Source organism: Ceraceosorus guamensis (genome assembly GCF_003144195.1).
Source record: "Ceraceosorus guamensis strain MCA 4658 unplaced genomic scaffold IE81scaffold_1, whole genome shotgun sequence".
In the NCBI taxonomy this organism is placed as follows: Eukaryota; Fungi; Basidiomycota; class Exobasidiomycetes; order Ceraceosorales; family Ceraceosoraceae; genus Ceraceosorus; species Ceraceosorus guamensis.
Window position 1 is genome coordinate 620,444 of NW_020289996.1, and position 15,608 is coordinate 636,051.

At 54.9% G+C, this 15,608-nt stretch overlaps 7 protein-coding genes across 7 annotated transcripts; 5 read left to right on the forward strand and 2 right to left on the reverse strand.

The window, feature by feature from the left end:
* Positions 1–159: 159 nt before the first annotated feature.
* IE81DRAFT_319318 (FAD-binding domain-containing protein) lies at positions 160–2,164 on the reverse strand. Its single transcript, XM_025512688.1, has 2 exons — positions 866–2,164; positions 160–793 (listed from the first exon to the last, which is right to left on the reverse strand). Exons 1-2 carry the CDS (start codon positions 2,000–2,002, stop codon positions 287–289), a joined length of 1,644 nt encoding a protein of 547 aa, XP_025373568.1. The 5' UTR covers positions 2,003–2,164; the 3' UTR covers positions 160–286.
* Positions 2,165–2,876: 712 nt separating this feature from the next.
* On the forward strand, positions 2,877–5,774 carry IE81DRAFT_307967 (hypothetical protein). The gene is made up of 2 exons (XM_025512361.1): positions 2,877–3,822; positions 3,928–5,774. Exons 1-2 carry the CDS (start codon positions 3,196–3,198, stop codon positions 5,416–5,418), a joined length of 2,118 nt encoding a protein of 705 aa, XP_025373569.1. The 5' UTR covers positions 2,877–3,195; the 3' UTR covers positions 5,419–5,774.
* A 479-nt stretch (positions 5,775–6,253) lies between these two features.
* IE81DRAFT_271896 (FAD/NAD(P)-binding domain-containing protein) lies at positions 6,254–7,690 on the forward strand (the record flags this gene model as incomplete). The annotated part of the gene is made up of 3 exons (XM_025511413.1): positions 6,254–7,273; positions 7,328–7,406; positions 7,533–7,690. Coding segments are annotated over 3 exons (1,257 nt in total), but the record flags the coding sequence as incomplete, so codon positions are not given.
* A 1,502-nt stretch (positions 7,691–9,192) lies between these two features.
* Positions 9,193–9,774, forward strand: IE81DRAFT_319322 (hypothetical protein). Its single transcript, XM_025512689.1, has one exon. The coding sequence runs from the start codon at positions 9,269–9,271 to the stop codon at positions 9,629–9,631; it is 363 nt and encodes a 120-aa protein (XP_025373571.1). The 5' UTR covers positions 9,193–9,268; the 3' UTR covers positions 9,632–9,774.
* A 1,221-nt stretch (positions 9,775–10,995) lies between these two features.
* On the forward strand, positions 10,996–12,155 carry IE81DRAFT_344022 (hypothetical protein; the record flags this gene model as incomplete). The annotated part of the gene is made up of 4 exons (XM_025515760.1): positions 10,996–11,306; positions 11,408–11,420; positions 11,496–11,666; positions 11,745–12,155. 4 exons carry the CDS (start codon positions 10,996–10,998, stop codon positions 12,153–12,155), a joined length of 906 nt encoding a protein of 301 aa, XP_025373572.1.
* Positions 12,156–12,402: 247 nt separating this feature from the next.
* IE81DRAFT_7415 (hypothetical protein) lies at positions 12,403–13,855 on the reverse strand. Its single transcript, XM_025517595.1, has 3 exons — positions 13,081–13,855; positions 12,838–12,994; positions 12,403–12,743 (listed from the first exon to the last, which is right to left on the reverse strand). The coding sequence occupies exons 1-3, from the start codon at positions 13,695–13,697 to the stop codon at positions 12,651–12,653; spliced, it is 867 nt and encodes a 288-aa protein (XP_025373573.1). The 5' UTR covers positions 13,698–13,855; the 3' UTR covers positions 12,403–12,650.
* A 168-nt stretch (positions 13,856–14,023) lies between these two features.
* IE81DRAFT_319326 (hypothetical protein) lies at positions 14,024–15,483 on the forward strand. Its single transcript, XM_025512690.1, has 3 exons — positions 14,024–14,639; positions 14,727–14,852; positions 15,022–15,483. Exons 1-3 carry the CDS (start codon positions 14,273–14,275, stop codon positions 15,096–15,098), a joined length of 570 nt encoding a protein of 189 aa, XP_025373574.1. The 5' UTR covers positions 14,024–14,272; the 3' UTR covers positions 15,099–15,483.
* Positions 15,484–15,608: the final 125 nt, after the last annotated feature.

The window sequence follows — 15,608 nt, forward strand, 5'->3', positions numbered from 1 at the left end:
ATCAAAATCACAAAATCTTCACGAACTAATCGGTCAGCAACATATACACAAGCGACACACAGCCAAGCGGCCCTGGAAGAGTCTTCCATGCGAATGTGAGTTCGAAGAGGTGAATTGCTGAAGACGAATTGTGTTACAAGATAGAAGCAAAGGTATAATGGCGGCGATGATGACGTGCAGATGCGGAGCGCAAGCATTGAAATGTCCATGTGCTTTTGTTGAGAGCGTTCGATCGTGAAGTTGGACAAGACGTAGTCGAGATGCATCAGGTGATTCTCTGCCAGGATCAGGCATGAGCAAGACTTTGTTGGTAGTCAAAGACGCTGTTTGGGTCGAGTCTGGCTTTGATGCTCTTCAGTCTGTCCAAGCTACTTCCGTAGTAAGCGCGAGCCCAGTCTTTCAGTCTGAAGTCTACGTAGTTGGAGTAAGCTCTCCAATTCGCGTTGGGTGCCGCGTTCTTGACAGTATCGACCAGGCTGTCGAACTTGGAATACAGCGACTGTTGGCCCTTGGGATTGTCGGGACCGGGCACTCCATAGGAGTAGAACTGGTTGAAAAAGAGCGAACCTCGGTTGGTGTCGAATGCCGAGGCAGAGCTGAGAGGGGCGTTGGTCTTGGATGCTGGACCGTTCAGGTCGAAGCTGATCGAATTGCCTTCCTCGCCGCCGACATAGCTTTGCAACTTGTCGATGATGGCTTTGGCCGAAGCGTCGTTGAAGCGCACATTACCATCATCGAGCAAGCTCTTGGCGTAGTAAGGGTCTGCAGCTGGTGCTTGTTGCAAATCGCCCATCTGCAAGAATATCGCAAGACAACAACAGATCAGCATCGTTCAAGTGAAAAAAAGGCCTGTGCCATGACTCACCAGGTTCTTAAGAGCCTGAAGCCAAGCGCTGTTGTCGCCGTCCTGACTGCCGCTAAAGGCGGGAGCAGAGGTCTTGGATGGCTTGACGCCCCGCTTCAAGATGGCATTGTCGAGGATGAGCGATGCGTTCTGGTAGTGTTTCGGCCCGCTCAGATATTGACCAGAAATGGTGCAAGCTCCGTCGGAGCCGCTTCCTTCACCGTAGAGCAAGAGCTCGGCGCCGAACTCGGCGGGCAGACCGCCGTTCGCGACCGTCTTGGCACCGAGGTCTTGGAATGCCAGCAGCGCTTGAGCGCAGTCCTTGTTGTTGGCATATGTGCGCGAGTGATTGATGACGTTTGTGGGTGCATCTTCCAGAGCGTAGGTAAAGGTGGTGACGACGCCAAAGTTCGAAGCGCCAGCTCCACGCAGAGCCCACCAAAGATCGGCATCGTCGCCCGTGCTCTGCGCATTGACTTTCTTGACTTTTCCATCCAGCGTAGCCACTTCCATCTCGACGATGTGATCCAGAAGCCAGCCCCACTTTCTGCTGCTGAAACCCCAACCACCTCCGAGCGAGTGACCGCCCGTTCCGACGGTGGGACAGGTACCGTGAGGCAAGGCGAATCCAGCTTCACCAAGAGCTTGTGCCATGGGTCCCAGACGGTTACCTGCGCCTACGCGCGCAGTCTTGGCCGTTTTGTCCACGGTCAGAGTTTCCAATTTGGAGAGTGAGATGACCAAGGAGCCATCTTGACCGCCCAAAGAGTAGCCAGCGTAAGAGTGTCCTCCGCTCTTGGCCACAACTTTGGTCTTGCCACCTTCGTTGGCAGCGCATTTGAGTGCGCTCGCTGCTTGCTGAGCGTTGGCAGGTGTGACGATGATGGCGGGCTGGTAAGGCTTGATGGAGCTGTTCTCGGAGAACGACTCGCTCTTGTAGGCGTTGGTTCCGGGATAGTCGATCTGAGCTCCCGTCTTGCTCAGGCAGGTCTTGAGGGAACTAGAAACGTCTCGACGCTCTGAAATGGAGGAACGGGGAGACAGATATGAGGTTGGGTCGCTCAAATCGTCAAAGCTTAGAGGCATTGCGGAGACGGCAGAGCTGGCCATCAGCGTGGCTGCTGCAGCGGCTGCCGCTGTAACGTAAGGTCCACGCATTGTGTAGGGAGACTTGAGGTGTGGTATAGAGAGATGCAGAAGCTTGAATGACCTGCTGGCGAATTGACGGATGGAATAAGGTGGTGAGGGAAGAGAGATGGGTGAGATTGGGGATCAAGACCCACATTATATACACGAGGATGAGCGATGACCATGCTTTGCAGAAGGCCCATGCTCGAGGAATCCGGAAGCGAAGGCCGACGTCTGCAGCTCATAAGTGGAGCCAACAGCGTCCAGCACTTTCGACGTTCATTTCCGTCGGGGGGGCGCAGTCTGGGCTTCATTGCTTGGGTTCTGAGGAGCTCTTCGCCGAGGCCGCGACGATGCAAGCCTGGGCGGCCAAATTGCTTCTTGCTACTCAAAAGTGCCGATGCCGGCGGGCATGAGTGGATGATTGATTGCATGGGGTGTGATGACATCTCTCCGCGTCTTTCGCGGCCAGAACATCGCAACGCGCGCGAAGATGAAGGTCTGATGAAAGTCTTAGCCCCGCAAATCCGTGTTTCGGGTCAATGCTGCATGAACGCATCAGCAGCAGCAACCTTCACACCTTCCTTCGCCCGGCTGTTTCAGTTTCAGCTATAGGCATGGACATCAGCATGTGCACGCATGAGGCTTCTGAACTCGACCGACTCCGGCCTTTCGGTGCAGCAATATTGTGATTCGTGATTGAAGCCCTGCGCGCTACACTTGGTTTCCAATCGGGGCCGCAGGCGACGTCGGACTTGCGAGGTGCAGCAGATTCACCCTAGCTTGCTGGGGCGAGCCCAATTCCGCCGCGCCCACATATGCATGGCAAATCATATGTATGCCTAGGCCGGCGCAAAGATTCTCGAACAAGCACGCGTTCTTGATTTCGACTCTCTCCTGTGCACACGTGACATTTTTGAAATTTTGGAAAGCTGTTGAAGGCGAAAAAGTTGATGAAGATGCGCTCCAGACGCGCAACCTCGCACGACTCTTCGTGACGTGCAAATGAGCCGTCCGGACATACAACAAGACTCTCGCTGCTCACCATTGACTGCCAAGCCACACAGCGAGCTTCTCACTCATCGATACAGGATCATTGGCGCAGAGGCGCTCGGGCAACCACTACTCTGTCTCTGTCAGCGTTCGCGCATAGACCCCTACTTTGCCTTCCCAACGCCGCACCCCTATCGACGTAGCCAGTACACTGCGCCTTCCCAACCACGATGGCGAAGTTGAAGAAGCGCGGACAGTCTGGCGCGGCCAAGAACTACGTCACCAGAAACTCGGCCCTCAAGAAGCTTCAGGTAACTCTCGCAGATTTCAGAAGGCTGTGCATCCTCAAGGGCATTCATCCACGGGTACCTCGACACGCAAAGAGAGCAAACAAGGGTAATGCCGCACCTGCTACGTTCTACTACGCCAAAGATGTCGCATACTTGGCTCACGAGCCCGTGCTCCAGACGCTGAGGGCACACAAAAGTTTTGCGAAGAAGCTGAGCAGAGCCATTGGCAAGAGAGAATGGCACAGCGCTCAAGGGCTGGCTGACAGGCGGCCTCTTGTCAAGCTCGATCACATCATCAGGGAGAGGTATCCCACCTTTGACGACAGTCTGAGAGATTTGGACGATGCGCTTAGCCTACTCTTCCTCTTCGCCAACCTGCCTGCTGGAGATCGTTTGAATCACCAGCTGGTGGAAAAGAGCGCGAGAATCTGCGCGGAATGGCAGGGCTACGTGGTGAGGGCGCAGGCGCTCAGAAAGGTGTTTTTCAGCATCAAGGGCGTCTACTTTCAAGCCGAGGTACGGGGTCAGCAGATCACCTGGCTTGTGCCTTACCTTTTCACCCAGCATGTGAGCACATATGCGGCTAGAGGGGTAGCGCGTGACCAGTACATGTGGGCACAAGGACCGCCAGACTGCTGTCACTGACGCTACTGTTCTCACGCGTCCCTACAGATCCCCTCCGACGTGGACTTCAGAGTCATGGCGACGTTCCTCGAGCTGTATCAGACGCTTCTAGGCTTTGTCATGTTTAAGCTCTACACAGACCTTGGTCTCGTGTACCCTCCAAAGCTGGAATCAAGCGCTGAGGAAGCAGGTGCTGGACCCCTTGGAGTTTTACGTCTCGTAGAGAGCAGCAGTGCCGTACTCACCCCTGGCCAAGGAGCTCGTAGCTCCAAGGGCGCCACAGACACTGATACTGCTGGCCGGAAAGTGACATCAAAGGATGTGAAACAGGCCATCAAAGCGGTCGCCCAGGAGGGGATTGCCGCGAACGGTGCTGCTGATGACACGCCACTGGAAGCCCAAGCAGATCGCCCTGCGTCGAGCGAGGAGATTGTTGCAGATGATTTTGTAGAAAAGCCGTCGGCTGATGGGACAACGTCTGGCCTGGTTTCGTACGCCTCTATCGACGCTTCTTCCGCCAGCAACTCCCGCACACACCTCTTTGCGCCCTACTACTTCTACATCTCACGAGAGTGTCCGAAAGCGGTCATTGAATTCGTGTTGCGCTCATTCGGGACTGCGCCAAGTCACCTTGGGTGGGACGAAGTATCAGGCCCAGGATCGAGCTTCTCTTCGGACGACGACAGAATCACTCACTACATCGTAGACAGGCCCGTCACTTCAACCACGAGCCAGACGCAAGCTCGAATGGCTAAAGTACAACCTCAATGGATCGTCGACTCAGCTAATGCGGGCAGGATCTTGCCCACCCAGCCTTATGCGCCTGGAGCTTCCTTACCGCCGCACCTCAGCCCCTTTGTGGACGATGCGGAGGTCAAGGCTCAAGGCGGCTATGTTCCTCGTGAGGCGGGCTTGGATGAGATTGCACCGGCTGAGAATGTAGAGGCGGGACAGGAAGCAGCTCAACAAGAGGCTGAGGATGATTCGTCCGATGAGGACGACATCGGAGGGGAAGCGGATGAGGCCGAGGACGCGGACGCAGGAGATGACGATATGCAGCACGAAGACTCAGCAGCTGCCAAAAATAAGAGGCCAGCATTGGCAGCGCTGCTCGTCACTCCGACCGACGAAGGCCTCTTAGCAGAAGCCGAGCTGGAAGCCGAGGCTGCGGGCGGTGATGCCGCGCTCGAGGAGCTGCAAAACGCACACGCCGACGCTCTCAGAGCAGCCAAGAAGGCGGCTCGAGGCGACAAGGCCAAGCCAGCAAGCAAAGCGTCGGGCAGAAGCGCAGAGACGGAAGAGACAGAAGAAGCGAGGAAAATGTCCAAGATGCTGATGTCGAACCGGCAGCGCAAGCTATACGAGAAGTTGTCATATACTCAGGGTGTAAAAGGTGAGGAGGCGAGAAAGTTGGAAGAGAAGAGGAAGGCGTTGGATAAGGCTGCTAAGAGATCTGCGAGGAAAGGAGAATCGGACGACTCGAAGAGGAGCTCTAGCACGCAGAAAAAGGTCAAGTGGGCCGGAGCTGGTGCATCTTGATATGATCCTCGCACGACTTTGATTCCCTCTCGAGCGCCTACTTGTAACACACACGGTTGACGCCATGGTATCTCAATGTCGCTTCATGACTCCTGTATTCTCCTTCATGATGAAGATGAGCAAATTTCTGGCTAGTGGCATCGCTCAGTTGCCATGTGGGAGGAGAGCCTGGCGGGTAGAGGTCGCACACCATGCAGTACCCTCATCCGTGCTTGCGGCGGGCAAAGAGACCACGTGACGTCGCCATCCGCTTTGTGCAGGTCGATTGTTCGCCTTGACGAACTTCTTTGCGAGCCATCAAGAACCTTGAACTACCATCACGTAGCGAGGAGTGTCCCCACTAAACCCAGAGGTGGTGGCATGCAAGATCTGTACAGTTCTCCGCAATCCTCACCGTCTGGCTATACATATATGATCCGTTCGGGTTTCGGCCGTATACTGCGTGCGCCACATCCGCGCCAAGGTGAGAGAATTATCCGCTGCACAGCTGAGTCACGACGGCTGCGCTCACGTCAAACTTGCTTTCTTTTTGCTCAGAGCCCTCCACACACCTTCTTCGTGTCAAGAGACCCCGGCGCGATTGCCTCGCGGGCACCTGCATTCGTGATTTTGTTGGGACCGATCCCTCGCTAGCCTTGCCGTCTGGTTTGTTTGATCAGCTCATTTGCGTGAGATCAAACGTTGCGCGCCTTTGCCCATTCTCTTGCCTCGTTTCCACCACGCACGCCTCAACGTCCAATGTTTGATCTGCGGCACGTCGCAAGTCTCGATTTGTTCTAGAAACCCTTTCACCATGGCGTCCACTTCTGCATCTAGCAGCCAGACGAGCACAGCTGCGATCATCGGAGGAGGTCCTGTTGGCTGTCTCGCCGCTCTAGGATTGGCCGAACGAGGGTTTCAAGTGACAATGTACGAAAGTCGGAGCGAGGCGGAAGCGCAAGCCCCGTCGCTTCGAAGTATCAACCTTGCCATCTCTACTCGAGGTCTGGCCGGTCTGAGCAGCGTGAGCGAGTCGCTGGCAAGCGATGTTCTGGCTCGCGCTGTACCTATGCGAGGAAGAATGATCCATTCGCAACGAGGAGACCAGCAGAGTCAGAGGTATGGAGCAGAGGGAGAATGCATACACTCGGTAGATAGAGCCAGGTTGAACAGGTTGTTGCTAGAACGAGCGCAAAAGCACGCAAGAGTGGAGGTGGTGTATGGGCACAAGCTGAGGGCATTGGACCTGGATGCGCAACCGGCGCAGCTCACCTTTGCTGGAGCACATGGAGCACGCGCGGCAGATCTGGTGGTCGGATGCGATGGGATGCATTCGGCTGTGAGGGACAGCGTGGCTCGAGCGACCACTTTGGATTTCGCGAGGGAATACATCGACTCTTTGTACGTCGAGCTATCCATGCCAGCAGCCAAGCCGGGCCAAGCGAGCCTGGAAGGAGGTTTCGTCATCGATCCACATCATCTTCACATTTGGCCACGACACAGCTTTATGCTCATCGCTCTTCCCAATCCCGACAAGACCTTTACCTGCACCCTCTTTGCCCCCGCTGACATCTTCGAGCATCATCTCTCCGACCCCACATCCACCATTGCCTTCTTCGAGCAACACTTTGCGGATGCGCTGCCTTTGATCGGTCGACAGGCTATCGTGAAGGACATTTTGTCTCGCAAGCCTAGTCCTTTGGCTAGCGTCAAAGCGAAACCGTACCACTACGCCGACAAGGCCATCTTCATTGGCGATGCGGCTCATGCCATGCTACCGTTCTACGGACAAGGCTTGAATTGTGGCTTTGAGGATGTGCGGGTTCTCCTGCAACTCATAGACAAGCATTCTTCTCGCCAAAGAAATGGCGCCGACGTCGCCCATGGGACGTCCGATGCGAAGCGCGCCCTAGGGTCTGCCCTCGCCGAGTACTCCAACACCAGACACGACGACCTGGTGGCGATCTGCGAGCTGGCTAAGAACAACTACAAGGAAATGTCAAGCAAGGGTGAGTTGCGGGTGCTTGCGGTGCCTTCCAGGGTCTGCATCAAGCTTCGACTTTGCGAGGTTCCTCGTTGTTGCTTACCCTATGCTTGACGCTCTTGATATCCTTGACGCGCTTGTCACACAACAGTCATTTCGCGGACGTATCTGCTGCGCAAAGCGTTAGACACGGTGTTGATGAGTATTCTGCCCCGATCAATATGGTCAAGCCTATACTCCATGGTCACCTTTTCCAATCTGCCCTACTCACAAGCTAGAGATAGAGAGAGGAGGCAAGCAAAAGTGGTCGAGGATGGTGTTGCTGTCCTTGGTGTTGGCACTTTGGCACTTGGCTTGTTTGCGGGAGTCAGGGCCTACGAACGGCTAGCGAGGTGATTTGAAACGCCTTTACGCTAGAAATTTGACGATTGCGCGCGCTCTCTTTGCTGCCGCCAGTTCAATTAGAGTATCGATGCGCCAGCATCAAACTGTTGAAGGTATCTTATACATGGCGTCCGTTATGACACTCTCAAACCGTCGACAACAGAGTCAAGCTCCGTGCGGTATATCGACGGCACTCGGACAAGTCACATCATGGCATTTGTGATGCGGATTTACGTCGCTTTTATGTGGTTGGCCGACGTGATGCGTGAAAACAACGTCGCTGGCAAACGGAGCCGCCTCAAGCCGTCACGGTTGTTTTGACGTGCGCTGGAGAGCTGCGCAATTCAAGGGATGGCGTATCCCTGCCGCACTATTGAGGCGCTCCAGCTCCGACCGCGGTATTTACATTAGGCCTGCGGAGGATGTTGTGACTGGCGTCCGTCAGCGTCAGACCTCGGTCGAGACGATCTTCGACGTAGCTTTGGCGTCCGCTGTCCAGCGCTGAGACCCATATAACAAGCAACAGTGCGCGTAGTCGATTGTCTTCGCTTTCCCCCTCCCTCAGAACAGAGCTGGCTCTCTTCGCGCTCACGACTTGACTTTGCTTAGCTCTTCTGCTACAATCGCTTTTGCTTCCATCGATTGTCACGCACGACATTGCGTGTATGTCCACCGCAAGATATCGAGTCTGTTCCTCTTTCAAAACACTTTAATCCTCTCCGAACGCTTAGCGGTGACTCCTAGTATCAGCATGCTGCGCGGACGTGTGCTCTTTGCAGTGATCGCATGCGTCGCCAACATTCTTCTCTTGTCTGCCGGAGTGTGTCGCGCTGCTGGCGATCCTCCAGACATGCGCCGAATCATGGAGGCGCTCCTTGATAAGCAAGGATGGTCTCCACCGGAGGGTCTGCTCAGTGCAGGAGGAAGCTCGTCCTCTGAAACCGCGCGTGCTTCGCATCCCCTTCAAAATGTTGCTCACCCAGGAGCCACTTCATCCGGTGAGGCGCCACGAATCCGTACGGCCGATAACCCTCTGTACAAGGCTCCGTGAGTTCACGAAGGCCGCTCGTGTCCATCTCTGATCGCTGACGATTCCTTGCCGTCGGACCTTGCATTCATTCAGCGATGATTGGATGGTAGGTTCATCTGTTCCTGCTGCCCAACATAGCAACGAGCTCACGCTTGACCTAGATGCTGACATATCTTTGCCTGTGCATAGAAACTCGGTTCAAGTATGTTACTCAACTGGCACGAACCCCAGACTCGCCGAGTCATGCATCGTTGGGCTCCTTCGATGGGCTTCACGACGTGGAATGGCAGGTATATTGACCCGGGCAACGCACCACACGGTGGCCGCTTGCCAAATGAGAGGGAACGATTGGACCAGGCGGTAAGTACGGGGCTCAGGAACGTGAGCCGAGCTGGCAGTTTGCTCACATCAGACTCATTTGTCCTTCGACATGCGATCCCTCGCCGCTCACGTGTCAATGACAGCTCAAAGACATGAGAGAGAAAGGTTACATCGTAACGCGCTCTTCACGCGTTGGTGTGCAAAGGTATCAAACCTACGACGTCGCGAATGATAGGTGGGAACCCGCAGGGTGGGATACGGGCAGCTCTTCTGCTCCTCCACAGGGACACATTCCTACCCTTGACTCCAGTGTGAACCCTGCGATCGATCCAGTGCCCCGCTCACGCAGACGCGTGACCAACCGCCTGCTTTCCAGCGAAGGAGCAGGCCCGTCGCTACGCCCCGGCCAGTCGTCTGGCGCTGGACCTAGTGGAGCGGTCAATCTGCCGAGCGGTCGTCAAAGCCGTAGTTCCAGCTCCAGTGGCGACGGTAGTGGCGGATGGCGGCCTGCTTAGCAGGCTTGCTGGCCCCAACGAGGTGGATCCGAATTGTGGGAAGACAGATTGGCTGTATCGTCAGAACGGAGTATTGTAGCATCGTGCGATGGCATTGGATGCTGGAGGAAGAGGGGAGGAGAGGAGAGAGAATTTGCACGCGAGATGATCATCGAAATTCAATGTTGCTTTTCATCACGCTGCCATCTCTTCGCGGTGCAATGCAGACACGGCAAACTTCAAAAGTTGAAAGCGAGAAGATCGTCCGGGTACGGCACGCGTGAGAATCATGCTGATGCTGCCTTTTGGAACAGTCCCTTGCTCGGAGTGTTCCTACGTTGCGCCATCACCAAAAGCGGCAGTTCCGGCTGATCAGTGCGGACCTATGGGTACCGGTTGAATAGATAGAGGACTTCATTAGCTGCGGCTTCGACAACAAAGATCCTTTCGTGCTTGAGAGGCCCGATGAGGTCGTCGTAAAATAAACATTGATTCTGCCGCGAGCCAACATTGCTTTTGCGGAGCGGTGTTTGCTCCAGCATTGTGCGTCCGGGGTTTTCCGCAAGCGTGGAGGGCCGCCTCTGAAAAGGGCAGGGGAGTGTTTTGGTCCTATTGCAATCCTGTTTCTCGTTTGTTGTTGTTCCTGTTCTGGAAGGTTGTCGAGTCTGCAAAACAGATAGATCGACGACAATAACAAGAAGCTCTCACACACGTAACAAAACTTGAACGTCGCGCGTTGTTACGCGTGGACAGGCTCTGAGGGTTTGTATTACCAAAGCACCCCTCTTCTCCAATGCTGTTGGTTTCCAAAGCCCCGCGCCTCTCTCACTTCCACACCGAGCCTAGACATAGCTCAGGGCTATGTATGCTGCAGGCGTGATGGCAGCCGCGTGTTTGAGGTGCCTCTGTGTGTTTTAGACACAGACAGTGGGGTGTGTTGAGCAGATTGCCGACGCAAAAAAAGCGCTTTCGGGACCACGTCAAAGAGTTCCTCAAAGCGCGTCCCGTTTCGGTAACATATTTGCTGTTTCCAGCTTCTGTGTGTCTCATTCTGTGAAACGTATTTAATGGGCAAGATTGAACGCATGTCTCAGCTTTTGTCTTCCCTCAGATCAGAGCTGGCTCTTGTCTCACCTTCGCTACAGCAAGTTCAACACTTCAAGCTTTCGCAGCACTTCCCTTGAAAAAATTGCTAAGAATTATCCGCTGGTGCTCACCTACAAGGTGATATCTTGACCTACTCCTAGCAAATCTGGAGGCTCGTCCTTTTCCCACGCCGCGTCATTGCCATTGTAACACAACGAGTAGAAGTCCTTGTGGCTTCGCGCAGCACCCTATTCGGCATCCGGTCCAGGCTTGTCAGGCTTGGGCATTCACGGCTCGCAATGCTTCAAGCACGCTTCCGTCTTGCCGCACTACTTGCACAGCTGGGCGTGCTCCTTTTCGGGACTACTTGCCTGGGATCGGGCGACGTGCCCGACGGTGTCAGAGAGATGAGGCAGGCCCTTGAAGCACTTGGCGTTCGGTATTGGTCTCCACCTCGTGACGTGGTGCCCGCAAGCGGGAGCCGTAGCTCGAGCTCAAGCTCGTCTTCCGAAGAGTCGCGTGCGGCTCGCACCCTGAATTTACTTGAGCCTGGAAGCAGTTCTGGCTCGAGAGGGCCGTCGATGGCAGGCGGACTCTATAGGCACCCAAGGTAGGCGCGAAGTTGTACTCAGAACTTCGAACAGATGATGAGCTCATCGAGCAGGCCTCGCGCTTCCCTGCATTTCCTCCATCGTCTTTCGCTGTCCGCAGCCTAGACTGGTTTGTCAGTGTTCGATACGATCGATGAGAACAAATTTTAGCCCTTCCTCTGACAGACGTATCTTTTTTGAGCAACCAGAACATCGGCCAGGGCAAGGCCTTGAACTGGCATGACCCCAATACCAGAGAGGCAGTCCACAGATGGCACCCTCAGCGAGGCTTCATCCGCTTTAATGGCGTAGACTTCGATTCTGCATCCGTTCCGTATGGCCAGAGGATTCCAGGAGAAAGGGAGAAGTTGCATAAAGTTGTGAGTCCGATAGGAGCACCTGGCCTCGGTAACTGCGTGTGACTGATGCGCCGAACCTCGTCTTCTTTCTCTCACCAGCTCGACGACATGGCGAGACATAATTTTGTACTCACTCGGTCAGGTCTTTCGGGCAGGCAGAGTTACACTTCATACAACTCTGCTACTGGCAAATGGGAGCCAATCTGGCAGGATGGAACGCAGCCTGCGTCCAACATTGGAGGCCGCCCTGCGCGGAGCGCTCGCACACTGACAATCGATGAGGCTGCCCATCGTAATCGCAGACGCCAGACTTTGGTCCTACAAGGGCACCGACAGGGCCAAGAACAGTTTGACGGTGCCGGGTTGTCCTTAGCTCAGCCGGGACCCTCGACGGCCGGAGCCAGTTCGAGCGCTGCGCCGCCCGGCGGAGCGAGAAGTCGGAGCACTAGCCAGAGCAGTGGATCCAACTCACGAGACTCATCTGGGCCTTCGCTTGGGCGTTGGCTCTAAGGTGAGCAAGCTAGGTGGGTTTGGCACCTGTGCGCTCTGACGCGTCAGAAACGCGCCTGTGCAACTCTCGAGGAAAGTTGACAGTCTTTCGATCTAACCTCTCGCAAAGTCCGGGCGCGTGTTCAGAAGCGAAGATGCGTCCTGCAGGTGGACGCAGTGGCAGGGGGTCATAGAGACGCTGTAGAGGTCGTCGAATTTTCTTCAAGGTCCGGGCTGATCGGCGAGTCGGTGACCGAGGCACCGAGTCTGAGCAGCTTCAAGGGGATAAGGATGATCTAGAATTGAATGCTTTTGAGCACCGTTGACCGCATTGTGAAAGCGAAACATGACTAGACCTGGCGTAGTCGCGCCATTATTTCCCGATGCTTACAGTGAGGCTGCAGATGTGGATGGCTGCTTACTCTACGACTGCCGGCCAAGGGAATGGAAGCTCGGCGAGGAAACAGGCACCTTTGGCAGATACTGCCTCAGCTTCAGCAATGCATGGCGTCTCAATCATGTTTCTGTCGCATTCTTCCGGCATGTTTGTCGTAACACGGAGAGAACAGATTGCGCCGCCTCCCTAGCCAAGGATATGACCTCTTTGTGCTATGAGATTGCAAGGATTGCGCATGTTGTCGGTTCAGTAGACGGAGCTTGCACACAAGGAGACTTCGCCTGGTACCCCAGCCGTCACACTCACCTTCAACCACTCTGCACGCCCCGAGCTTTCCGCAAACACCAGCTCGGTAAGTACTTGGCCTGGATTTTGGGGTGAGTAGCCAGAAAATGCAAACGCAAAGACATGGTTGCTAGTCGCCCATCTCAGCTCGGCGGGGGTAGGGTCGAGCAAAATCGTGCTGTTGTACGCTCGATGAGCTCGTGGGTCAGTCTTATGGCGCATACATCTCAGGCAATTCATGGGATCGCTGTAGCTAGAACTCACGACTCATCGCCTTCCTCCATCTCATCATCCTCTTGGGTGACATCCACTTCACCAGCTCTCCAAGCTCTTCTGTTCTCTCTCAGCTCCTTGGCCTTTCTCCGAGGCAGACAAGCCAGACTGACACTGGTGACTGTAGCTCTGCACTCTACGCCTGCATCTATGAGGCCTGCCATGCTAGCGTTGATGAGGGCTGATTTCTCGGGTGCAGAGATGGGAGCATCCGGGTGCGGAGGCAAAAGCTTATCGTTCTCTTCTTCCGTAGGAGGTCGATGAGGCTCGAGTGGGACCGAGCAAGTCTGCAAATTGATTTGTACCAGCGTTCGTGGGTACACATTCAGCCTGATGATGCCCGAGAATAGTGACCTCAGAGATGCTGCCAGGCTCGTGGCGGGTAGAGCAGCAGGACTTCCCAAAGGTTGAAAGAGGATCTCCAAGGTGCCTTTGTCTGTGAGCTCGTCCCGTATGCGGACTTCGGATGGACCTCTGACTCCAGCTAATGTAACCAGCTCAGCTCCGAACGAGAAGCTTGCGGATCCGTCTATGTGCGCCAAAGAGCCGAATCGATATTCGATGGGCCTCAGCTCCAGGGCCGAGGAGCGCATCTCTGATCGTGCCATTACCAAAACGCGCTGCTGCGGGCGTGCTAGCCAGGTTGTGTCCGATCAAGAAACTTTGTCCTGGACAGATCCGACGCGAGTAGAAAGCACAGTCGAGAGTAGATCCTCGAAGTTGGGATGCCGACAGGTGTGAATCCATTGTTGATTGTTGATGTAAGAGGCGGGTAAGATGAGAATTGGTTTTGTCCTTCGCAGGGATCTTACGAACTCTGACGTGCATGCATGCTGCTTCCTCACGTGTCAAAAGGCTGTGCGGCTTTTTTTCCGCGCCGTCCACTCAAAATTACGTTCCTTGAGGTTGGACAAAGCAGCGTCGTTCGCGCCGCACCACCACCATCACGTCAGGTCGCTAGGCTTAGTCCTTTTATCTCGGAGATACCTGAAGCACACAAGGTATCCTTGCTCGCATCATTGCGCAAAAGGTCTGGCACCACCGGCTAGCAAGGAAGGACTTCGCACGCAGCCCATCCCAGGGCACCTCCGGTTCAGAGCGGAGGGTCGCGCACTTTATCTGGTGCCATTGGCAGTGTTCAGGGTCCTTTGAGGCAGCCTTAGAACCGGCTGGAGCTGATAGTATGGCGGAGCAGACCAAGTCTGACGCAGCCTCGCTGCTCCCCACAGCGGAGCAAACGGCGCAGCTTGCTTCGTCAAAAGGAGAAAGCACGCCTTCAGGTCCACGTCTCTTACCTTCGGGCTTCTACGCGTTCTCGCCTCAGAACGATGACGAACCAACATCAGTCACCACTTCTCTGAGGCCTCTTACATCCGCAGTCCTAACCATCAGGATCATCAAGTCATTTCCTTTCAGGGCAAGTAGAAATTTGGTGCTTGATAACTTGGATCTTACGACTTTGAATGTAAAGCGGTTGAAAGAGATTGTCAAGGTCGAGATCGGCAAGAGGGTGGACATGAAGACGGTCAGAAGTGCAGCGGGAAAGCTTGGTCAGTCAAGGCTACGGACTGATGACTCCAGTGCGGAGATCGTGAGAAGTGCTTGCTAATCATCCTGCATCGCACTCACATTGCTAGACACCATGAAGGTCTACACACATGCGCACTTCACCAAGACGTCCAACCTCATCATCAACTTAGACAGACCAGAGTGGGTGCTGGATGGCGACAAAGAGGAAGTGCCTCTCGCCGATTTAGGCTGCCGTGAGTTTGATCCACAGACCCGTCTTTTACAAATTGGCTCTGCGCGCCCAGCGACCCGGGCCAGCCATGGCGTGCTTGCCTCGCAGACGTTCTTGCAGAAAGCTCGACGCCTTCTTAGATGCTGACTTGGACAACCTTTAATGGCTCTTATTCTGGCGGAGCGACGCAGAAAACGAGACGGAACTCTCCCTCTTCAATCGACAAGAATATGAGGAATTTCTTAAAGATCCAAAGACCGAATGGTAATGCGGATCGGGAATGCAACCCCGCTCGATCTGCCCTCGGAATGGTGGCAAAGTGTCGTCCGCCGAGGAGACTCTCCGCCCACGAGCGCCACTGCCGTTTGAAGCGAGTGATTTGCCACCCTATGCGTGATCACCTCTACATCATATTTCCACGTCACCTGCAAGCAAACCTGACTTCTTCACGACATCAAGCCACGAGGGCAAATTTCAATAGTCACCTGCTTTTCTTGCTCTTCTCTGCCGGATTTCTACCGGATTGCATGAGTTCTCTCGAAGAGCGAGCGGCTACGAGGCATGTGAATTCAGTCTTTTCTTCCGCCAATGGCACGTGCCGCGCCGCCGCCGCCTCCCGCAACGCTGCGTCGCTCTCGAGATCTATATACATGGTGAGGAGATCGCAAGTCCAGTGCCTCAGGCTCACATACAGCTGTTGCTGCTTGACTCTAAGTGTGTCTCGGCACAGAGTGCGGAGTGTGAGTAACGCCAAAGTTGGCGCCACTCGTCTCGACCT